At 36.0% G+C, this 26,443-nt stretch overlaps 1 protein-coding gene across 1 annotated transcript in view; it reads right to left on the bottom strand.

Moving 5' to 3' along the window:
- Positions 1 to 11,009, bottom strand: part of LOC149805934 (uncharacterized) — a 46,136-nt gene extending 35,127 nt beyond the window's left edge. The window contains exons 1-2 of the mRNA XM_089950722.1: positions 10,802 to 11,009; positions 2,920 to 3,054 (exon numbers count right to left, since the gene is read on the bottom strand). Of these exons, the coding sequence (XP_089806848.1) occupies positions 2,920 to 2,971 (52 nt within the window). The 5' untranslated portion in view covers positions 2,972 to 3,054; positions 10,802 to 11,009. The remainder of the gene's footprint in view (positions 1 to 2,919; positions 3,055 to 10,801) is intronic.
- Between the last annotated feature and the right edge of the window lie 15,434 nt (positions 11,010 to 26,443).

Genomic DNA, 26,443 nt, shown 5'->3' with positions numbered 1-26,443 from the left:
GGACGTATTCTTAAACGATTGTTTTCAACTGAGATCACAATCTAGTCTCTATTACATTTGCGTAGCGTTCAAGATATACATATATGCACTAGAATTGTCATTATTGGATATCGCACACTTCCAAAGTACAGAAAGCTATTTTGACTGCGGTTAACTTTGATCGCGAGTTTCTGGCAGTCCGGATTCTAAAACGTCTTGTTCAGTCATGGTTCTGAAAATTACCGACATACTTGAACACACCCTCGAGACATTAAAATATTTGTAAATGGACAGAAATTCGTTCCAGTTCATAAGCTTTACCCCAACCATTGTTAATCAATCGTGTTATTGCATGTTGTATCACCACTGCCTCTCTCCAAATAATACGTTTACGCTATCAAAAACATGGAATTCTCCGGCTAAAACACATGCCGCTACTGCTTGGTTTTGGCAAGTTCCATGTTTTCTAAAGAGAATGCATGTTGAGCTCACACCCCAACATAACTATACCAGTATCTGAAAAGTGATGGGAAATCTCTGAGCAAACTCGGACACACAAAATCGCTAAACAGATTCCATTCGGCGTTTGCTGCATATTTCTTCATAGCGAGGGCATTTCGATGGATAATAATAATTTTTTAGAAAGACAAGACGCATACGTATAACATGTATAATGCCTTTGGATGTCATGACTTTGAAGGTGCCATATCCTTCTTTGAAACATACTTGCTTTTGATGGCGGATGTTATGGACCTTCCGTTACGCCTCGCTAAAGAACAACGGTCTTGATGCATTTCAGTGTTACATTTTACCAGGAATGAGCTGGATGCCCTTCTAAAAACTACAGGCACCAAACTCAAGTTGCTGAGAGACATCGTCATGCATCAGTTTACTGAAACTAGCTTCCACGGGCATGGAAAATCGAACAACCCAATGTGTACATAATATGACAGTAAACAGCCAAAAAGTTACATATCCTGTCCAGTCAACACAAGCTTTACGACCAGGCCATGATGCAGAGGCTACCAAAAATGCTTTTAAGTGGGTCGATGCGTCAGTACTTGAATAAATGTTCACGTGTTCTGCTAGTGCACCACAGGGCTGCATCTTGAAGTTGGCATACAATTTCCTGAGGAACTTCACGACGTGCAGTTGCTATATGCTAATACTGATAGTATGCTGCCGAATATCAAGTACGACGAACTTTACCGCAGTATGGCTGAAAATGCTCACCGAAAGACTGCCCTAACAATTATTCGGTACACATATGCACTAGTACAAACGAAAAGGTTGTAGGCACATTAATGGATGAGTATCAAGGAAAGCCCATTGCCAAATTTATCGGACTACACTGTTCTCCTTGAGCATTGCAGACATCACAGATAAGCTGAAAGTCAAAGACATTTCAAGCACAATTGTAAAGTTAGATCTTGAGCACCAACTTGACCCTGAACCAGCCAATCGATTGCGTAAAAGACGCTGAAGATATTGCTGACCACTCAGAAGTGGCAGGAATGTGATCAATATGTCTTATCCTGTGAAACACGTTACATCACCGTTGATGGGCGCCTCAGTAATCGGCAACCGCGAAGCTCGCTCAGTTGTATGATTTGCTGTCTCGCTCTCGGCAAGCAACATCTCCTGTGCCTACTGGTGCCCAAACAGTCATTCAACCAGTGTTGTGGCGAACCGCACCAGTGTCTTGCACACAATGGATGCTTTCTAGCTATTCCTCATACGCACACCGGGCTTAGCTTAGAGTTGCAACACTACGCTTATAAAATCTTGACTGGCTGAACCTTCAGCGAATTGGACCACTTTAGCGGTCTTGCAAAACTCTCTGTATCAATAAAATATGTTTTACTCTAACCAACCAGTATGATAACCTACTCGATCTCTGTACGATACGTTAACCATTGGCTTCTATGTCTTTATATACATCAGAGGTTGAAAAGCTGCACTTATTCGCTCAGCTTATAATGGTTGTCCTCAGAAGAAACCGCAGCTGTGGACACTGTAGTAACAGACTGGGTGAGTCATCCACGTCATAGTCAAGGCATCACTCGCCGTCATAGGAATTATCAAAGCCGCCTCCCCGACCGTTAGGCAAAGGAAGCGCTGCAGCTAGTGTCTGAAGTCTGAGAAGCGTTACGTGATCGCCTCAACAAGTTGGCAATTATAATGACCAAGACAAACGCTGGCACCATAGGTCAACCTCTCGTTGCCAATTTGGCCATGAACACCACGGCCAAAGCAATGCCCTTGTAAACGCGCTATGCAATCGTCGACGCAGACTTTCTGATGGGGATCATGCCTCGCCATATTATAACATGCTCGTAGTGCAACATATCTGCTTCCGTTTCTCAAGAGGTGCAAGACCATGTCGTCGATTTGGGGGCCTCTACGTTCCGTGCCTGCACCATTCACCACGTGCAGTGCTATTCTTTTGAAAGTTGCGACCCAAATCAAAAGGATAGTGTGGACCTACAGGTGCAGGACATCTATCGCTCTTTCTCACACCAGAAAAATATGATTGTCAAAAACTTCGATGTGGACATGTACTTTAAATTTTCGTCTCAATGGACGCAGCTGGCAGCTACAGATCTTTTCTATGATGCACTTACAATCGTGTGATTAATGTGCGGTTCATACATACCTGCTTATAGCTAACCGGCGTTTCATCTAATGTCTTTAAAGATATGTGTATAGTTTCTCTGCAGGTAAGATTTTATTTTTCTCCCTCAGTCCGAAGGCTAACTGATTCGAAAATTTCCATAAATCAAATGTAATAAAATGCTAAATATTAACAAAAGGAAATAAACTTTTGTCGCAACATCAACTTTTACAAATTGTCTCGCCTTAGGTACATAACGTGATGTGTTGTGTTAAATTCAGAAATTAGCATATTGATCCAACCGATTAGCATCTAAGATCACTTACCCTTTCCTCTGAACAAGGAAGACGCTAATAATAGGAAAATAATTACGCCCATCCTTTTCTAAAAATGTACACGGTTTCCTGCGGTGGCTGGAATAAAACACGTGGTTTCGGATGTCATTACCAAGTAACCTGCAGCTGAAAAAGAATGACGGAAATGTCTTTTCATACCCTAAATTATTTATTTTCTTCTATACTTCATGGTCAAGTTGAAATGTTGGGAAAGTTTGCGTCTCCTTACCAGTATTAAAGTTGCATTTCGTCGCAAATAAATGATTGACTGAGATAATGTTATTATTTTCTGGCTCCCCCAATGAAGTGCAAAGAAGCACACAAAATATACGCCGGATAAAAAAACAAAGGGAGATAATCAGGCCAATCTTGCATTGATCTGCCCGGTGAAATAGAATTTATTATTATGATTCTCAAATTACTGTAAAGCGTTTGATGCTATTGAGCACAATGTAAAGTTTGTCACAAGTATGAAAAATAGGTAAATAGTGTATTCATACCGAAACGTAGATTTACATGAATTAATACAGAAACTTGAAACTTTTCATTTTGGATAGAAACAGATCACATAACTTAGTTTCTCATTTCTCAACTGCACATATTTTGCTTAAAAGGATATTACGAATCTATGGTCTTAAACTAAGTAACTGAAAAAAGTAAATAATAACAACTCATACAATATAACAACTCATATATTATAGCATTATATTATAAAAGTAAGGCAGGAGGGCCTCCCTAACTGGTCTGTGAAGATCAAACAGGAAAGAGCTCCCACAAAAAAATTAAACTAAATAACTGAAAAGAGCGAAAACCAATAAGTTTTGTAAAATTCAACAGAAAATGTATTTCCCTAACAAATGTAAAAATCTATAATAAAAAAATAACATTCGGTATTGCTAATTAAATCCCAAATAATCCTAACATTTCTAGCAATCGTCCTAATATTTAATGAATAAACTTTAATGGTATTCCAAAATAGATCCAACGCTGTAAGTGTTGATTTGCCTGTGATGACTTGTGTCGTAGTGATATCTTTATTTGAATTTCACTGTATTACCAAGTCTCAATTTCCAAGAATGTTATTTTTTGTATTTCCAAACAAAAATAATTTGAATTAAATGATTTGAATAAATCAATTGCAGCCCAAATGAAATAGTCGACACAACAATAATGCAACTGATTCTGCTGAGATCTAACAGCAAACATGAATAATTTCTAGATAAATGAATTATAATATCGTATACTTGACCTCAGGTCACAAATTTGCATTTTCTAAGCAACAAACTATTACCTAATGGAAAATTTCATTCTGGAAGATCCTAAATGTTTACAAGATAAAATTAGAAGGTCTGTAACTCAAACTATAACATAAAATGCGGGAAACAACAGGCAGACGCGATATTTCATGGGGAATTTTCAATGTTCTGCACTCAGATATGTTTACAAAAACCAAACAAACAAAAAAAATATTCATGAGCCTGAAATAAGTTTTTATACATGACATGGATAAGTACACCAAAATCATTAACAAACATGCCACTGTATAATGACCTTTTGATAATGTAAGCTATCTTATTTCGTTTAAGCACTGCATTTTAAGCATCCTTTACGGGCCGATGAATCTTCAGAAATACTGGTTGATGTAATTAAACACTGAGGCATACTACAATACCAAAACAGTTACATTTGTGTAAAATGTTACGCTAAATTGAACATGAGTAATATAGCGCGTCACTTTGAACCTTACGGAATTTAACGTTACCGTTTCAGTTACTATGTGTTGATGGGAATTTTACATTAGCATTTGAGTCGCTATGGGGCAAATGGGATATTAACAGCATATTTGGTACGCAATAGGGCATCTATTCAATTGTGTTAAACAAGGAATGTATTGAGTAAGCCATTATCAAAGGTTTTGAAAATAATACATCTACATGTTCCATTACATGCTAAATTTCCATAGTAACCCGTTATGTTAAATTCCCATAAGTCCCTAGTAATCTATGATGTTACGTTTTCATGGACCACCATAGCAACCTCCGTCATGTTAAACTTAATGAGAGCCACATGGTGACATCTGTAATGTTAAATTCCTGTAAAACTCCATTAGATCCTAAACAAAATATCAAATTTTCATAACCCCATGGTGATCCAAACATTATTGTTAAATTCCCATAGTCCCCACATTGATCCAATTTAAAGTTCCAACGATCCCCAAAACTGACAGATGTAAAGTTAAATTCACAGATCGTGACACACATAATGTTTATTTTCCTTTTGATCAATTTTTGCAAAATACGAATGCGCATTGTGCATGAACAAAACTACCGATTGTTGTAAACTTCAAAAAATATGCTACTATTAAAAGAGTGGATCTGTGGTTCTTTCCGGGGTTTTCCTGGGTTCTTCCTCCACCACTAATAATGGCCGCCATGTATAGCCTATCGCGTGCTGAAAAATAGCGTTAAACCCTACAACAACAACAACAACAACAGCAACAACAACAACAACAACAACTGTTAATAGTGGACACTTATATCCGGTAATAAGGAGGTATCCGATGAAGTTTTTCCTCATATCTAATCCAGCTTAAAGTAGGCAAACGATTCACACTCTTATTTGTTGAAGCATTGTCAATTTTACTATAAAACCCATATTGATTCCAATAATATCGATATGCATGAGGCGAAGGAACATGTTGTAAAGCAGGATACGAGTTCTCCAGCATGAGTAGTATAGTGTGATACTATAGCCTCAATGGAAATCCCAGTCAAAATGGTCGTGGGAGCATATAGGTTCAAATACTATAGCCTCACGTAGACTTCTATTTTAATTTTGGGGGGTTGTACTATAGCCTCAAGGTTTCTAACACACCCTGTGACATTATAGCCTCAAGGGGAATTGAACATGGGGAATAATGGGTCTGTATAGCGTCAAGGGAAAGTGTGGTTGTTGTATAAAGACAATACGAATGGAACCGGTGATGTGACGTTACAATACTAAAGATTGGTAACAATGTTGCAAGGGGCTAATTGGTAACGATGTTGCAAGGGACCAAAGAGCGGGGAAAAACCTAAAACGTTTGGCGGGACAGAGAATTGTTTAACACATACAACATACAGATATAGATGGATGAACATCAATCTGTCACACATAAATAACAACCGACTAAAACAAAATTAGGTAAGAAAGCTAATCTTTTCTAGGCATATGAGTGGCCCTGAAAAGGGCCTTTGGTTTCTTCTATTTTTTCCAGTTCTTCCACCATCTTCTCACTTTCTTAATAATTCATGTCTTCTTCCTCTTTTTTTTTTTTTTCTTCTTCTTCTTCTTCTTCTTCTTCTTCTTCTTCTTCTTCTTCTTCCATCTCTGGAATCCAGTCAGGATTTCCCATCAATCTAAATTTCTCCTGCATTTTCATCCAATTTTCATTCAGTCTTTCAAACTCCTCTCTTTTCTTTCTGTTTTCTTTGTCCTTTTTTTCTTTAGCCCAGTTATCTTTAATCTTCTTCACCTCTTCTTCCAGCACTTTTCTGATCATTTCTTCTCCTTTCATTAGTTGCTCCACCCCCATATCACAAATGGCCACTCTGTTCAATGCAATGTGTGCTTTTGAAAGCACCTGACTTTGATGACACCATCAAGTGCCTCTTTCAAGGTTGCCACTATACATATTTTGGTTTAATGACACCTCTTAACTTCTCTATTTCCTCCTCTATCATAACCTGTACCAGATCCCTGGCTACTTTCAGGCTAGTCACAAACTCTAGGCTACCTTGATAATTCCATTCCTTCTCAAGCCTTTCCACCACATAGGCTGCATCCATGATCCATTACCAAATGTCCTTCAATTTGTTGAACAAATCTATTGCCATCTTTGTTTATTCAATGCTGAATGGCGCGAACGATGAACGCTTTGACTTTATATTTATATTTGTCAAGCACGGACGTTTAGTAAAACATCTATTACATTCACTTCACATATTCTCTGCTATCTACACACGCGAAGAAAAAACAAAGCACAATTGTACAATCCACACATGGGAAGGAGAAATAAAAAAATATATACTATATACACACGGGAAGGAAAAAAACCAAACCACAATTCTACTATCTACACACGGGAAGGAGCAATAACAAAACCAAAATATAATATCCAATTCACGGGAAGGAGAAAAAACAAAACAAAATATTATATCCACACACAGGAAGGAGGAAAACACATTATACTAACGCGAGCTCATACCAACACACACACACACACAATCACATCACTAAAGGAGTGAGTGTTTATAATCACACTACTCCACACTCATACCAACTGGCAGCTTGAATAGTCTCTTTTCTAGAGATTTGGTTACCCTTGAGAAGGGTTGTTTTTTTTCAAACTCCAGATGCACCTGGCTAATGGTGACATCTCCCAGGCCTGGCACCACAGATACAACGACGACTCCTATCGTTATCCCAATTCACCGTTGTGGTTGGGAGCGCAGAGGGGGCAGTTTTTATCTTACTCCCATGAGTCCTTCCAGCATTTTTCCCAATACTCCTTTCAGCAAAGGTCCTAACAACAGAGGCAAAATTAATCCACGTTTTACCAGCATCTTCTTCTTTTGACGAATGGGTATTTTCATTTGAACCATTTCTCGAAGACCGTGGCGATCTTTGGATAAGCATTTTTTCTGGTGTTTAGACAAAGGTATCGTACCTTTCAAGATGTTCGAACAACATTCGCACACGGTATCAATGACGTCTTTGGAGTATGTTTGAATTAGTTTTTTTCACATGGGTGGAGAAGCTTTGGACAGGACGGACAACATGTCCCCACGTTTGACTAAACAATGAGGCAGTCCTTTTCCTTTCTTTCCTTTGGGGCTAGAAGAGGAATGGCTTCTTGAGAGTGATATCTTTGAGTGTTCAGGAGCATAAAAACACTGATTCCGTTTCTTTGCCTCAGATCTTTTATATAATGGAATGCGTCGCAATTAATTCTGTTTATTTCGTATCAACTTGATGACAGGCATCATACGTTGTTTAGGGTTCGCAAGGGACTAAATCGGGACAGTTCTTGTTTGGACAAATCCAGTAAACTCTGTAACATATCCGATCTCTCTTGGACTTTGATTCTGGAAGCAGTTACTTTGTGAGCAGCTTCTACTGCAGCTAAAGAGAAGGAGGGTGTCACCGCTGAAGAAGTTCTTTGAGACGTGGGTTTCCACTGTTTCATCAACTGGGGAAGAACGGGTGTCACATTCGGTTTGGCATGCATCAACAACAACGGAGAAGTGGAAGAACCTGAGGCTACTGGAGACGCGGTCATCGTCGCAGCATGTCGTGGTTTGCGAATGTAAGGTTGCTTCCTGGCCGAAGTGTCTCTCTTGCGGGTAGGATCTGTTTTCTGATGGCTTTTCTATTTCTGGGGACTTTTTCTTTTTCTGTGGGCTTTTCTTTTTCTGGGGTTGTGACCTGGTCTTGACATCGTTGCTCTTTTTCTTCTTTGGGGATCGTTTGGTTTTTTTGGGAGTGGCTTTTTTCCTGGGGAGGACTTTGGGGGCATTAGGATCCCATTTTAAGAGGGAGCGAATGATGACACCTCCTAGAGAACCACTACCTCCAGGTTTCAAAATGATTTGCTTTTTGGTTTGAGTGTCGATGCGGGGATCAGCCAGTTGCGTTAAGGCTACTTTATTTCTCTCAAAAACGCGTTTGGTTTAATGAGGAATGTGAATGATGCCTTGTAGTAACTGACGTGCTGTCACCGTAAACAATTGTAACACTTCTTTGAGATTGGCTTCTAAGACACGAGCACGTTATTGTGGATTTTTTCGCAAATGATGCCGTACAAGGCACGAATCAATTTGACGGGAAGATGAGACTCATGACAGGTTCACCGTCTTGGCACCAGTGGTGAAACAGATGGATACCAAATAGCAAATAATCGGGGTGGGTGGATTTTAAATCCACGAATAAAGAAGCAGGTGGGGTTTGAGTGGCATCGTCGTACGCGAGAGTCAACCAAGGCATTCCTAACTGTTTGGCTAAGACTTGCACGAACATTTGGAAAAAAGAATTTATATGGACAGTCAAGGCTGTTTTAAGAGAGTCCTTATCTACCGACCAAAAGTCAGAAGACGTTTGAGGAAGAGAAGAAGACATATGCGATGCCCCCTCTGTTAACGGAATGATGTTAACATAAACCCAAAGGCCCTTTTAGGGTCACTCATATGCCTAGAAAAGATTTGCTTTCTTGCCTAAAACTTTTTTTTAGTTGATTGTAAAGTTGTTTGTGTATGATAGATTGATGATCATCCATCTATGTCTGTATGTTGTATGATGTATGTGTTAAATAGGTCTCTGTCCCGCCAAACGTTCTAGGGTTTTTTTTCCCACTCTTTGGTCCCGATTGAGGTCAGCCCCTTGCAACATTCTTACCAATCTTCAGTATTGTGACGTCATCTCACCTATTCCATTCATATTGTCCTTATACAACAACCCCACTTTCCCTTGACGCTATACAGTCCCAATATTCCCCATGTTCAATTCCCCTTGAGGCTATAGTGTCCCAGGGTGTGCTAAAATAATCTTGAGGCTATAGTACAACCCCCCAAATTTAACATAGAAGTCTACGTGAGGCTATATTATTCAGGCCACGACCTTTTTGACTGGGATTTCCATCAAGGCTATAGTATCCCACTATACTACTAGAATGTAAAAGATATATATATATATATATATATATATATATATATATATATATATATATATATATATATATATATATATATATATATATATATATATATATATATATATATATATATATATATATATATATATATATATATATATATATATGTATATATATATATATGTATATATATATATATATATATATATATATATATATATATATATATATATATATATATATATATATATATATATATATATATATATATATATATATATATATATATATATATATATATATATATATATATATATATATATATATATATATATATATATATATATATATATATATATATATATATATATATATATATGTCTGTGTCTGTGTGTGATGGTATGACTCTAGGACTTTAACTATGTAACAGAAAGAAAGTGAAACCAACAAGTTTAGTAAAATTCAACAATAAATTATTTCCTCTGCATACAACGTGAAAATTCAAAAGACACTTACAGTATTGTGAATTAAATCCCAGATAATCCTAAATGTTCTATCACAAGTCAAAAGGTATGGAGTGTTTCGAATGTCTTCCAATAATCTTGAATGTGATGATCTGACAATAGTCTTGATGTATCACAATGATATATAAAAACTACATATACTAATTTTACTTGACTTAAGACACAATAAAATTTCCCAGGAAAAATCCAAAGTCTTGGGCTCAGATCGAAGTAAAGACGATCTTTTTTTAAAAAATATATGACAAACGTCGGGTAGACCAAAACTCTACGTTGAATCAAGGACAAAGGTCATGCACACAATATAAATTCAATATACATAACAGTAATAACATAAAGTAATTATTTGGAATAGAAAAGATCAATAGATAATATTTTTTGAAGTAATATCTTATTTCAATAATGATGATGATCGCATCATCATCATTCAATAAAAATATGACGATAGAAACCTCCAACATTTAAAGGAATGATGTTATGACAATTACTTCCGCAAGTGTCACCGTTCTTGTTTGATTTCCGTACAGTTCTTCCTTTATATAATAAATTTGAACACGATATATAACAACAACATGAAGAACATAAAAATTAATTTAACTATCATGAACATGACTTCTACAACTTCATGATTACCAGATTGTGTTGTATGAAGAACAAACCTTACCTTTAATCACTTCATCCACAACCTTCAGTGGCACCTATTAGTTGCACAGGGAACGTTGAAAACACTAGACTTATTCTAATAAAACGGAAAACAGACCTGCTTTTTAAATGTGATGAGTTAAACTAATAATGCGAATCGATTCGTTTTTTCTAATGGTCTACACAATGGCGTTCTATAACATTCTAAGGTTGGCTGAGTCCACGTTGAATTAAAGTATGACTCAGCACAACATAAGTGCAGTTAATCTAACGACGACAGAAAAAAAAACATTCTGACAATAAATCACACTTTGAATCGAACATGGAGATTATGATCAAGGGTAACCCACGTCGGTTGATAAGAACATCCCCATGAGTGCTGGCTTCTTCGTCATAAGAATCGTACTGAACTGTGTGACAACATCATTTGTTTTAGGACTCACGCTACTAATTTATATCAAACAATGGAGACCAGTCTAGAAATAGTAAAGATAATAGAGCACATATGCATTTTGAGGTCCATGAATCGTTGAAAATGAAAAAGTACAAAGTTTCCATAAATGGGTCTTTTGAGAGCTTTTCCTGTTTGTAACATGTAATAATACACAGAGATAATGTTTTACTGATGGAATTCAGTTACTTTCACAGGCTTGACGTTGGAACACTGATTACTGAAATTAGTGCCTGATTCTTTACGTGCAGAATCGAAAATACATGTTTGAAACACATCAAGCTAAAACCGAAAAACGGCACGGGACATATGGTATATTTCAACATAGAAACATGCGTCAAGGATGGGTCTATACTTATTAAAGTTCTCTCGTGCATCTACTAAGCTTTTTTATTACGATTTTTTTCTCCTTAGGTGTTACATATTTTTCTCAATCTCTCCTTTCTCCTGACTATATATTTCATAGTATGTGCACATGTAAATTAAGAACAGTTTTAGGTCATCCTTTTTTTATTGAAATATCAGCAACCTTAAATTTGTGTCAGTTTGAAATGTTCCTTACTGACAAACGTTGGTATGATTTTAAATGTCACTAAATCTTATCGTATAGTGTGTGTGTGTGTGTGTGTGTGTGTGTGTGTCCATTTATCTACCAAACTGAAAAGTTCCAACATTTGATCCTAACAAACAAAAAGCCAATGGTTCTATCAAGATGGGGATAAATATTCCTCGTTGAACGAACACGTTTTCTTCAATAGATTGTCATTTTCTTTTCTGACATTCGGTGAAGAAGGTGAAAATCTTGTTATAATCGCTGTTTGTGTTTCTTGGTAGTTTTCAAGACGTACAAACAACATTTACGCACGGATTTCTTTAGATGCTTTTAAAATGGTTAGTTTGGGTTTTTTGAGTGAGTAAGTGCCTGTTTTTCTTAAATCGGGCTTAAGATTTGGTAAATACTGACAACACATCCTGATGTTCAACTAAATAAGAAGGGAGACCGTTCTTTCCTATATTGAAAGGTCTCTTTGAACGCTCACGATGGGACATCCATGTTCAGGAGGAAGAACTGACGTGAATTTTGTAAAACACGTTTCCATTGCTTACTCTAGTTTGTCTCCAGATGATTGTCGAACCGTCGCACCACTGTGATTTTAGGCACTACTGTTGTTCTCAATGGACTAAATCTTTCCCATTTCTTCTTTGCACAAATCATGTAAATTTTCTAGCATGACTGTTCTGTCTTGTAATTGGGTCGAAGGATATGCTACTTAATGGCTGCAGCATAATCTGAAACCGTAGACGAAAAGGCGACGACAGTGTCGAAGTTTTGTAGGAGATAGGTTTCCATTTATTCATTAGACTGGGAAACACCGGCCTTAAATAAGATTTGGCTTGCATTCTCATTCTCATTAGCAGAAAAGAAGTGAAAGGACAGACGGTTACAGGGCGATGTTTTCGTGAGCACGTGCGCATTATAGTGGCAGTACCTCTCTTTCTGTAAGGAGACGTTTCTTTTAGGTTTCTTCTTCTTCCTGAACTTGCTGCTCATTGTTTCCATTTTTGTGTATCTTTTAGGTTTATTGTTATAACTTCAGCATTAGGATCCCATCGCAGAAACGAACAAATAATGACAGCACCTAAACATTAATTTCCAGCTTGTTTTAATATGAATGATTGGTTGCCTGGGCAGTGAATCACTTCTTTAGTAGTGACAAAGCTAATTTATTTTTTATTATTGTTGTTTTGGGTTTAATGCCATTTTTCAGCGCACTATAATTTATATATGAAAGCCAGAATAGCTGCCAGAGAACGCCCGATACGAACCGCCGACCCAACGGAAGCTACTGGCACGCTTTCTCGCTTATTCACATTAGCCTAGCCCGATGTTGTTTTTCTGTTGTAATGTTTAGTTTGACGAGGAATTGAATGATGAGTTGTAATAGCTGTCAAAGCAAACCATCATAATACTTCTTTGAGACTTTTATCTAAGAAATGTAAATGTCCTTATGCATTTTCTTCGCAACCGACGGCATTACATTACACAAATTAGTTCGACAGGGCGATAAGACTGTTTGGAAGTCAATTTGAATAGTGTTATAACTGACAGAAATAAATAGTTTTTAGTTTCTTTTAGAAAGAAGCGACTTGTAAATGACTGGACTTCCATCTTAATGCCGATCATGAAACAATTTCGCATGAGTTCTCAAATATGATGCAGTGGTACGTTTCAAATCGGAAGGTAAATACGCATATGGCGATTGAGTGGTATCGTCATCAGCGAAGATGTTCCTAATTGTTTTGCCAACTTGACATAATGAACACTGAGACTCATGGTGCGATGCGCTTGATCTTTCTTTATATAATTTTATGTTAATACTGGCATTACGACGATGTCCATTTCGTGTGAACCAAACTTTATTGTTTTCATCTTCTCCTTGCATGTCATCGAAGATGACGAGACTTTTTGGACTGAAGCCAGACACGATCTCTTCGTCTTTGTGAGGACTTCCTTCTACATGTAAAGTGGATTGTCATTGTAATGTCTAAGATGCTTGTCACTTTTTGTAACATCACATTATACGCTGTGGAGGACGATCAAACAAAAGTGATTCGTGTTCGATCAAACGTTTGATACATTCAGTTTTGCTTTAACTTCTAGGTCCAGCAATCAACATGTTAAAGGGATGGAGAAGATACAGTGCCTTCCAACTTAAACGATCTGACCTTTCGTCAATCCATTTGAGAATGGAAGATGCGACCAGTTTAGTTTGGAATTCGGAGATTCTATAAATGACACAAAATATTTTATGCAGAAGACAAATATATTTAATTCTTTCGTAGGACATGAACAAATTTTAACATTTCAAAACGAATTTCTGTCGTTTTTCATCAGTCACACGCAGAGAATGTGTCAGAATTAGCCATCTCGTATTGCTTAGTCCTGAATTCAAGATTTTTCCTAAGTAAACAATACTGCTAAAGAAAAAGAAGGGAGGGGGCAAAATCGAATTTCGGTGTGAATAAATCCTAAATGAACCGCATTATACCAAATACAGCTATAATACTAGCTGTATAGTGGGACACTTTAGCGTCAATAGGACTTTAACATTAAAATATGGGGTTTGCGCTTTGGCGTCAGTGGGAATTTAACATGGGAATGTCACCTGAAGGTCAATAGGAATTGAACATTGGGTGGCGTCATGGGGTTTAAGGGTCAAAACCTTTTATATGGTGAAATGTATTTGTAGGGACAAAGGGTTGATAGGGACAAACATAGACATACAGAAATAAACAAATACACATTCAAACACACAGAAAAGAGGACAGAAATGTTCTAAAGAAAGACTCACAGATAGAATAGAGACTCGAAAAAGAAAAGTCTATTGTATGGGTTCTAAACATTTGTTCAAGTATATACATGGGCTCTCTGGCCTGTGCTTTGGTCTAAGCACTATCCATTTAATACAGAAACATTTGGACATGAAAGAAACCTATTTACGAGTATTTTAGTTCTTGGTTCTAGTAAACTACTATTTAAAATTAAAGTTCACTCATTTCTAAAATCACTTCATATGCAACGTATTTATATTTAATGATGAATTATAAGAAAAAGCTAATACAAATCAAGTAACAACCAATCAAATAGGACAAAGTTCACGCTTCCCTTTATGCCTTTCAAACACGTTGTTAAAAATCTGGTCAGCTGCCATTTGTGTCCCAGCGTAGATGTTTTCCATCACGTACTCCCTTTCATTCGTAAATCTGCTGTTATGTCCATCGTGCTCGGTAAGCAGATCAAGTGCAATCATCGTCTTCTTCCCATGGAGGTACAACGTATGCCATAGTAATGGTCACTTTTCCATCGGTGATGTCAAATTTTTCTCTCATCGTCTGTACGTATTCTATAGCCCTCACAAGTTTGGAAGAAGTTAGTTATGCAGGTGTGCTAAGCCCGAGACATACAGGCGAGTTCAAACTGTTGTGATATATAGATAGGCTCAATCGACCTCGATCTTTGACTTGGCAATGACATCTGAGTTTCTTTAACAGTGAGTCAGGTAAGTCCGTAATAAAACCAGCTACTTCCTCCGCTGGAACGTCGGACGCGAAGTCTTTAAATTTCACCCTGTAGTTGTAAGTTGTCGAGGTCGCTGCCTGAGTCATTTGAATGCTAAAATACTCCTTTAGGTCTACTGAATCCTTTCCTTTCTTGGACGCACTTTGCAGTGACGGTATGGTGTGAAAGAGGTGTGCAAGAGGTCAGTGATGTTTGTTCCTTTTCTTTTTTCATCTGCGTAGAGTGATTCATCTTTCTGGTCGTTTGTCCTCGCAATGAAGTGTCGTTCTTGGAAATCGTCCCTTTTTATACTGGGTGATATCAGCATGTCCATAAGGTAAAGTTTTGTGGTGGAAGTTGCACTGGTTGCACGTAGTTTGTCATGGTGTTAGTAAATAGACAGCTAAGATGTGGTACTGCACTAGTTATGTGATCGTGAGGCATAGGAAATTACATCACAATTAATACTTCCAGTTCAGTACCCACGAATGTAGTTCTAGTCTATTTTTAGAACATTTTTTCCTCTCTCATTTTGGTGATGATAGAAGAGTTTTATTTATGCATTTTTGGTAGGGATTTAAAGGTAACAGTTTATTCTTGATAATATGAGCTCAGGGTGTTGTTGTCTGTATGTATTTTGGCGACAGTGCACAGTGAGTAATAAGGCCTTGGTGATGATCCGGAAGTGAAATCTGTGTTCTGTTTACATGCTGCTATTTTGACAGTCAATCATCTAAAAAAAGAGCAGGTCAACCTTTGACAAGAACTTTACCGTGATGTCATCTTTGAAGGTACTTTAGATTAACATATGATTTACATTGATTGTCACACAGTGGAAAGGTCAGTACTGAGAAACAAATGTAGAGAACATATAGTAAAATTAATTGTGTACTATGTCCATATACAGTTCTTGATTAGGTGCAGCTCTCCCGAAGGGCAACAACCTGTCCAAGATTAATAAACAATTTGGGCACTTTGATTTATAGAAGTCACCTCCCTTGATGGTTGTCACGCTTGCGCATCACCGTAACGAAAGTAAACTTCCGGGTACGGTGCGAGATATATCTCTAGTGAAACATACGCACGTTGACAGTTGTAAATGTGGTATGTAGTGAAGGAGTAAGGTAAGTGACTGAAAGTTTCATCAGATATATTGCACCAACAGTTCTGTTAGAGAGAAAAGAACAATCTTAAAGTACATATCCATTGAACAAATTGGTACAGTTTGTAACACTTATCGGTACAAACCAAGGAAGTATTTTTAAACGTATAGCATTACCACACGTGTGTTCAGTACAATAGATTGCTGACACTGACAATAGAAATGGTGCTGTACATAGTCATGAATGATTTAGTAAAGTTTTATTTTAAATACTATGGTTCTGGCAGTGTTTAAATTATGTATGGAAATATATCCCATAATGCATGATTTTGTGAAGTTGAATGTACTTTTTTATCAGTATGAACCTGTTGTTAATTCAATCAAGTCAAATTTAGGTGAATGTAGCACGGTAACTTATTGACTTGGGGTTAGAGATACATTGAACGACACAATCCTGCGATAGTCATAATTACTAGTAGACATATATAATCATAACGCAAATGCCAGTAATGGTCAGTATGAAAATTAATTTGAAAATACTTGTCAGTCAATTTTCTCTTCTTTAAAATTACCCATGTTGTAAATTTTTGAAGTTTTCAGATTTTCATCAAAATTAACATTTCTTACAGATATATAAGTTCTTTAAGATGCTAAACAACATTATGTTGTTACTAAATTTATGCCATGTTTTTTTTAGAATGTACACTTAATTTTGTTGATATTATTTCACATTTTGACATTTACTATATAAAAAGGAATATTTAAATGTTATGGTCATAATATTGACTCATTGATTAATGTCAGTTATTGACTCTTTGATTAATGTCAGTGATTTTGTGGATAATCATCCATGTTGTTAATTGGAGAATTATTAACTTTGACGAGAAAGTTTTATTTTTATTTTATACCAATATCTCTCTTTTATTGTCATATAGGAACCCAGGTATGTGGAATATTCTTAAATAATCATCATGCATTGGGTCACAGCAAATACATACAAACGTATTAGAGTGGTGACATAAAGGCATTTTTGCTTGATAGAATCACAGCAGGGAACACTACCTTGTTAAGCTCATTGTGTGTTTCATGCCTTAATGTTGAGATCAAAGTAGGAGATCGCTGTGTAAAGTTTGATAAAGTTGTATCTTTGAACTCTAGTAATTCCTATTACTTGTTAAACAGATAACTTGCCTCGTGCAGAAGCCAGTACACACTTTTTGATGCCTCTCAATACTTTTCTGGATATTTTATGCCCGTAATTCACAAAGAGATAAATTTGACATCTGTAAATCAACAAAAATGTTTCTCCATGTGTTTACCTCATTTAAGATGCATGCATCACATGTGATTGTCCAGTATGCAGTGAGGCATTTCAGGTTTTTGCTTTTTGGTAAGAAGCTTTTATTGTAAGAGCTCCATTTGCACAGTTGAAATTTGGAAAACAGATTTTTGGATCACATAGACAACTGTTGTACAAGCAAAAACACTTTTTGCTGAACAATTACTTGTTGGAGATGCATAGCCACTGGTATGAAGAATTGCAAGGACAATTTTTCAGATGTAGCCAAGCAGTTCCATGGAATCAGTTGATTTGCAATTGCATCCAACAGGTGAAACAGTATCAGTGGATGAATATGAGACTCATGCAATTTGCCTGATAAAACTTTGATGTGATTCATATCAACAATTAGAGCGTGAAGAGGTGATAGTTAAAGGTACTATATATACTCGCTTATAAGTCTAGTCAAACTGCAAATAACAAAGATCCTGATCTGCCATAGCATAATGTGCCTGCAGATCAGGGTCTATGTTGTTTGTTCTACATGTTGAACATGTAACTTCAAATGTTATCCAAGGGCTGTTTGCTTTTTAAGGTACTTTTGATACATTATTATTACTTTTGAGTACAGTAAGACCAAAATGGCAAGATCAAGGGAGGGTACAGAGGCTTTCTCTGGGTATAAAACCTCCTTTAGGGTTCGAAAGCTTGAATGAGTTAAGAGTGACAAGAAAGAATCTTAAGGTTATAAAACTTCCATTTTGTGAAGCCAGGTTCCTATATTATACAAAAGGAGCAGCAAGGCATATGGAGATTGGGATTAATTCTCATAGTACAATGCAAGATATTGGCTCTTTGTCAGAATTTGGATTGAATGACAGTGTTTATGCTCATTGCTTGGCTGTTATAAATGGATAATTGTGATCAAAATCCTCAAGGATCAGATTTGCGTCTGTAAAAGCAGATGACTTTGCAATAAAACTGTACATATGGTGAGCAGAATTTGGCATGCATAAAATTATACCCAGGTGAAGGAAATAATACCTGCCATCACATGGAGGTTGATGTAGAACTTTTTTGACCCATTTTACTGTGTAAATTGCTTTCATATTCAGAAAACATAAAAAATTAGCTTCAGAAACCTATTCAATAAGTAGTTTTCAGTTACCAGTCCCAGGTAAGGTCATATGAAGATAACAGGTAAAACTACCCACACTGAAGATGTAAGGTGGATAATGAAAGACCTAAACATATGGGGTTCTCATTGTACAAACTTTTGTTGACACGGTCTGGCTACTTTTACCTTGAAGGTAATAGCTAAACTTTCTTGACAGGACTCACTGATTTGTGATAGACTTAAATGAGTTCAGGTGATCCAGTTCACTGAGCAGTGATAGACTAGCAGTGATCTAAAATAACTCTCATATTGGATAATTTTAAATGACCATAATTGTGGTTTTCATTACAGTTAATTAAACTACTGTACCATGCCATATGTCACATTTGACATGATAATCCACATGCAGGGCAAATTTAAGAATCTAGATACATGTATATTGCATTTTTTTCTGACTTGTCATTAATAGGTTTGATTTAACTCAAAAGACTTACACAATCAAATGATTACATGTATTTCATTGTACGAAAGAGAAAGTTTTGAAGTGAAGTTTCTTTTTTGCGGATTTCATATATGTTGGAAGACCAATTTTTTCATACTTCCTTGTAAAGATCAACATTGAAGATCGATGTGCCAAATCCAGGCTGACAGATAAAACTTAGAACTATAAAAATAAACGAATTGCATGTACATATTAATGTAAGAAACGTAACTACTGGTACTTAAACCTCTTCTCCAAGATTAAGCTGTCAAAAATCAAGATTTACTGAAAATTAGTCTTCTATTAAACTTAAGTTAATCTAAACAATTTCCTAACCCAGACATTTAAAAATGGATTAATTTAAATACTTAGATTCTAAAGGAATTATTCCAAGTCTGTTACATCAGGATCACAGTGTTGTATAAGACACGTGTAGGTTACCAAAACTGTTCTCACATTACAGATGGATAAATAAAAAAGGAAAGTAACAATGTAAATCTAAATATTTAATGTAACAGTATAACCCAAAATACTTGATATCTGATGTTTAAAATTAGTTCACTTTCCATTAACACATTTCCTGTTTATCAAAATTCTATTACTGATATTTGCTGTTTTCCCATTGAAAAATAGATGTAAAAAATCCAAATTGATTAAAAATCACCTCAGAAAATGATGAATGAAAGTATGCACACGTTCTTTAATAAGTTAGGCATGTCTTCATGCCTGTTTACTTTACATATACTTATAAGTAGGGATCTTGATAGTTTTCAAGTTGTGACCCAGGAGTTGTCTTATTTCATCCCCTACGTCTATCAAAATCCATGTATCAGTGGGTCCGTAATGGATATTTCATCTCATCATGTCCTTAAAATCTGTATGGTTATAGAGTCACAGTATCACAAAAGATTCTGTCATATTTGTTTAAAACTTACTCTGTTCCTGGTCTCACCTCCAAGAAGCCATGTAATAATATTAAAACTACTGAGCAGATATAATATATTCCCCCCCCCCCACCAATCACATTCCAATATTTCAAGTCTTTGTACAGGGGTGCAGAAATCCATTGTTCATATTGTCCAAATCAGAAATTTGTTTGGACAAGCATATTCTGTGGACAATTAAATTGTGGCCTGAAAAGGCAGTAGTTTCCATTTTGTCTCAGAGATGTTTGCACAAGCACCATTCATACTTAACGGCATGTACCATATGAGTGCATTTTTATATTTACATAGTGCATGCTCAGATTTACCAGTTAGGACTGAAACCAACTGCTGCTTTTGCTGGTACAAGCAAATACGTCTTCGCTAGTCAAGGTTCCGATATGTTAACCTATCTTCACATTGATGGATCAATCAGATATTTCAGTGCTTTGTCCTAGCATGATCTATTGGATTTCAGAAGTTGCTATTCTTTGAATGTTATGCCAACTAGCTCATAATGTGTTACAGCAGTGCAGTGTACAGCATACTTCAAAAAGATATTTTGTTAGTTTAACATTGAAAGTATAGTTACTTACCAGAGAGAAGCCAATAACAGGTTTATTTGAGGGAAAGGATGTAAAAAAAAGTCCATTTCAGTTGTGTGCTCCCCTTATCTTGATCATATATGAACAGTGTTTAGATTTGAACAACTTGATTTTGATTTGATGTGGTAGCTTGCTGCCAGATCCTATGAAATATCTAATCAACCTACAAAGGTGTAGATGTTAATGTATCGGAACTTTGGCTAGCAAAGATGAACCAGAGTTTTTAGCAAAGATGAACCAGAGTTTTTAGCAAAGATGAACCAGAGTTTTTAGGAAAGATGAACCAGAGTTTCATCAGAATGTATTCCATAGCAAGGAGGATAAGGTTTCCACAAGGAATCTGTTGTTTTAAACCAATCACTGCACTCCTTGAAACTGTTACGTGCAACTCTGATGAATTTTCCTAGAAATACATCTGGATGGATCATTTCTTTATACAACTAGGATGGAATAGTGAAAAGTCTAATGATATGTTGACAGATCTGGTTAAAACTAAACTGACTATGACAGGGAATATGATAGAAAATGGGAGGTCAAAGAATCTTGGCTAGAAAAGATGGAATGATCGCATCTTGTAATTTATGTAAGAGATACTCCTTAACTGCAGACCAAACCAGGACAGGTTATCACAAGGAAAGACAAACTGTAAACATACCAAAAAGGTGCTGAGCACAATAAACATTCATTAAACAAAGGTCCTGGAACAAGGCACACGTAAAGCCAAGCAGCTGAGTTCTCAACTGGAAGCACAACCTTGTTTAAGTCAGTCTCGGCCTGAGCCAGTTGATGCAAACATTTTTTGCAGGATGTCTTTGATAAAATTGAGGATAGCAAGGTAAAGCAGAAGTGAAGCAGACCATACCTCTTGATCTGTGTTGTGATCAGTGTGGACTGCTGTCAGTGACTGTTTAACTTTTGTCAGAGTTAATTTTCTTTCTATTTTAATTGCCAGCACACTGACTCAAGAAAACACAACAGCAAATTACTTAAAGGGTTGCATAAACAGAACCCTTTACAAGAAAAATAAGATAAGTTGAAATATCGAGTATACTGTATTTAGATCTCACAGATAGATACTGCATACATTTAATTGGTGAATCTTAATAAAAGCAAACATTTGAACAATCCATTGTCTTCCACTATTCTTTCTAACTATGACAATATGGACATTATAAAGTGGGTCTCTTATATTGACAAATAAGCTTTTCAGTTTATTCGTATGTGGACAACTTGATTCTGGCAAAATTTCTACACCCCTGTCTGTCTTAAATGGTGTAAGCGGAGATAACTAAATTATATATTAATATCAATTAAAAAAATACAGACTAAAATTTACCCAAATTTTAAACAACTGATGCTTTTTAAAGAAAGCACATTAATCAAATAAGTATTTCATAGGCCAATTTTTCAAATTGATTTATTTATTAATGTTCAGCTGAATCTACCTAAGAAATCACAATTGATAAATCACTCTTACACAAACATATCCATTGTTAAACCACTCTGTATTCTATAAACATATCTTTACTTTTAAAAAAATGTGTTTCAAGCTTGATGGAAAACCAAGAAAGTAATACTAGTGTATAAAAAGGGCTGCGCCACTGGTCCTTAAAATTACATGTCTATTTTGTTATCAAGATGTGTTGGGAAAGTTATGGAAAGAAATATTTTTAAGCGTCTTTACAACCATCTACATTCAGATGATCTTGTTCAAATATCAATCTGGTTTTCTTCCCCAGCAATATCAGTTTATAGATGTGTACCATACTATATGTACTGCGCTTTATAACAAGGATGATATCTTATAGACTTGCAATGTCTCTAAAGCATTCAGTCAGGTCTGGCATACAGGTCTAAAAACCAATTAAAGTGCAGTAATATACTGATGTCTCTTTTATTGATTGTTTCTCTAATTGCCTATCTAATAGACTATTTATTGTGTATGTTGATGATATAGGTGATGACCTCTTGAGTGCAGCGAGACTCTTTACAGATAATAGCTTACTGGCGTATTGTCCAATGTTATGAAACTGAATATGTAATGAACACAGATTTACAAAGGATTGATGATTGGTCAAAGCAGTGGTTTTTTTTAACTTCAATCCTGCCAAAACTGAAAATCATCTTTCTTGCATAAACTCAGAAAGCCAATTTTTCCTGAGCTAAAGTTTAAAAATGAAATCCTTCCTAATATATAGAGTTTCATAAACCTCTTGGTGTAACTGTCACTAGTCTGTATCTAGGCAGCTGGACCAAACATATTGGTAACCTATTTATGTTGATGTCAAAATTGATAACTGTGTTGAAAAAATACTTAATAATACATTTGCCACAAGATGTTAGAAGGGATATACTTTATATCCATCTGCCACTTACTAGAATATGCTGACTGCGGCGGTTCGAATCTAGGATTCAGCCAATGTGGGTATGTGAGAAAGCTTGCCAGTAGCTTCTCGTGGGTTGATGGTTCTTTCCGGGGTTTTCCCGGGTTCTTCCTCCACCATTAATACTGGCCGCCATGTATAGCCTATCGTGTGCTGAAAAATGGCGTTAAACCCCACCACAACAACAACAACAGAATATGCTGATGTTGAATGGGATGGAATTTAGGCTAAAGACTAAATTAAATAAAGGAAAAATTTAATTAAAAGCAGGAAGAATTGTGACTGATCTTACTAGAAGTGTTTCATGTCATATGACTTATGAAGACTCTGGTTGGTCTGCCTTTGCTGATATACAGAAGTTTTATATAACCTATGTTACTTTTATAAAATTATGAACATTGTCCCTGCTTTTTATCTTGCTGAACATATGCCTTCACTGGTTCATAAGATAAAAAGGTATGATTTTAGAAATAGGAATAATTTTAATTGAATTAATGCTGGACTCCAAATAAATAGAAACTCATTCTTACACTCTTCTGTTAATGTTTGTAACTCGCTCCCATATTTGATAGAAGATGAAAGTAACTATTCTGTCTTCACAAGTAAAGTAGAGGCTAAGACAACACTTGTCTCTGCCCATATTTCTCGTTGGTAAGAGGAAATTGTCTATCCTGCATATACAGTGTACCGGCAGAATTAGAAACAACAGCAATGATTTACATGATAATTTGTATTCTAATCACGTGAGAGATAATTCATTGTGTGCTTGTGGTGATGATATGGAAAATGCATATGATACATATATATACTTACTTATTAGTCTGGTTCAATGCAAACAACACATACCCTGATCTGCCATCATATAATGAGCTGGTAGATCAGGGTTTATGTTGTTTTTTTTTTCTATAGATGGCTCTGTACAAACTGCATGAGCCAAGATCTTCCTGCACATCAACATCATCCTGAAACTTCCTGTGTTATAATACAAGACAGACTTGTTTTTTTCATGATTTACTGATACAAGTATTATATCGGTCAAGTGGAATGCTGTACATGTGCAGGCTGTTAACTTATTTGAACTGGTATTAAGTGGATGATTTTAACTTGATGCAAAACTGTTTTCTCAAAAAAGTTTATATTTGTATGTTTATGCATTTGTTGACTCAAAATACTTGAGGTTTAAAAAATTTGGAAGCTAAAGGTATAAACCATTTCTTTTCGCAGAAACTAACATTCTGTACACTGTAACAGGTATAACTGAGTCATTTTAATATTTTCCTCAAGTGCCCTAGAAAATGCTACGTGATTTCAGCTAAATACAGGAACTAGTTTCTGATCAGCCCACCAGTCTTCAAATGAACAGAGAGATCAAATTAATAGCTAAAAAGAAGTTTTTTTGTGCAAGATATCATTTTCAGTGTGAGTTAACAGGGGGTCAGGCTCAATTTGAATTTGAGAATAAAGTGACTTCTTGTGGAAAGGATAGTGAGTAGTGGAAAGAAGGCAAGCAATGCTATACAGATATCTTTTGAACTGTCAGATTTTGGTGGAGGTTTGAAAAGTATACAAATTATATTGCTTGATGGTGTAATTTAGGTACTCCTGTTACTCATGTTAAGTCATATGGCCAGAATGCATGGTGTTGAGCAGTGGTGGGCAATAGTTTTCACAGGGGTACCACTCTATGAATTTTGCCAGGCTGCACAATTTGACTGTATTAATTAAATGGCCCCACAATCCAATGTTAGACAGGCTTGACCTGGCCCACAAGCTGTACATGTATTTTGCCCACCCTTGGTGTAGAGAGACCAGGACAGGAACATAAACTAAAGTAAAGGACTGACCAGTTAATAACATCAAAACTTTGACATTTAATTTCATTGTTGCTGGTAATTAGACATTAACTTAGTTAATCATTGACAGTGAACTGAAGTCATTATATGGATGGACAAGATCCTTCCTTCCAACTAATTAGGCACACAGACAAGAGCAAATGTTGCACTTGATAGCATGACCTCTGTCCCTAAATAGTTCTGCATTTGTAAGTTCCATTCCTTCCATTAGATTCACCCTAATGGATTACACAGAGGAGAGACTACCCTTGTCCTCAGGTCAGGATCCTGGTAGTCTTATTGCCACATACATTAAGGTTTATGCAACACTCTTGATTATTGCATTATGTAGAATTATATGGCTTCCAGTGAGCACAACAAAAATAATACATGTAAACTAATTTTAACTGATAAAAGCACATAGATTACAGTATTGTAATTACAAATATATAATGATAGTAATAGGTCTACTGCCACTTAAACAAGTAAGTTTAAAAAAATAGTTTCTAAAACTTCAGTGGCAAATCAGTAGAATAAATAGAAAACTATTTTGAAACAACCCCAATAAATGTATGTTGCAACATATGCCCAAGTGTTTTTATACTAAAGTCTTCATCTGTTCAAACCATAATGGGCACTAATGTTACAGGTAAGTAACCTGAACTTTACGACTGCATGTTATTCAAAGCTAAATGTGAATGCTTTGGATTTCTAAATTTTTGTTTAAGTATGAAAACATTTTTTAAAAAGACTAAATTTGCTTTATATAGTGCTTGTTGACTAACTATACCTACCAGTAATTACAATAACATAATCTAGGTACTCCTATTAGTTGCAATTAAATACAGTAACATAATCTAGGTACTCATATTAGTTACAATTAATTACAGTAACATAATCTAGGTGGATGCGGGAGGTCGTGGGTTCGATCCCCAGGCAAGTCATACCAAAGACTTACAAAAATGGTACTAACAGCTACCTTGCTTGGCACTCAGCATTAAGAGGTTGGTGTTAGGACTGGTTGGCCTGGTGTCAGGATAATGTGACTGGGTGGGACATATGCTACATGTCTGTGGCATGACGCCCCAGTGGTAGACATTACTATAAACTGCCACACTGCAGACATCGTACCAATATGACTGAAAATTTTTTAAAGCTACATTAAAAAATCCAAATCACACACACATACATAATCTAGGTACTCCTATTAGTTATAATTAATTACAGTAACATAGTCTAGCTACTCCTATTAGTTACTATTACTTACAGTAACATAATCTAGGTACTCCTATTAGTTATAATTAATTACAGTAAAATGATCTAAGTACTCATATTAGATATAATTAATTACAGTAATATAATCTAGGTACTCATATTAGTTATTATTAATTACAGTAACATAATCTAGGTACTCCTATTAGATATAATTA

Source organism: Sinohyriopsis cumingii, chromosome 2, assembly GCF_028554795.1.
Source record: "Sinohyriopsis cumingii isolate HCF-2022 chromosome 2, ASM2855479v2, whole genome shotgun sequence".
In the NCBI taxonomy this organism is placed as follows: domain Eukaryota; kingdom Metazoa; phylum Mollusca; class Bivalvia; order Unionida; family Unionidae; genus Sinohyriopsis; species Sinohyriopsis cumingii.
The sequence above is the reverse complement of the archived record's forward strand: the minus strand, read 5'-3'. Positions and strand labels throughout refer to the sequence as shown.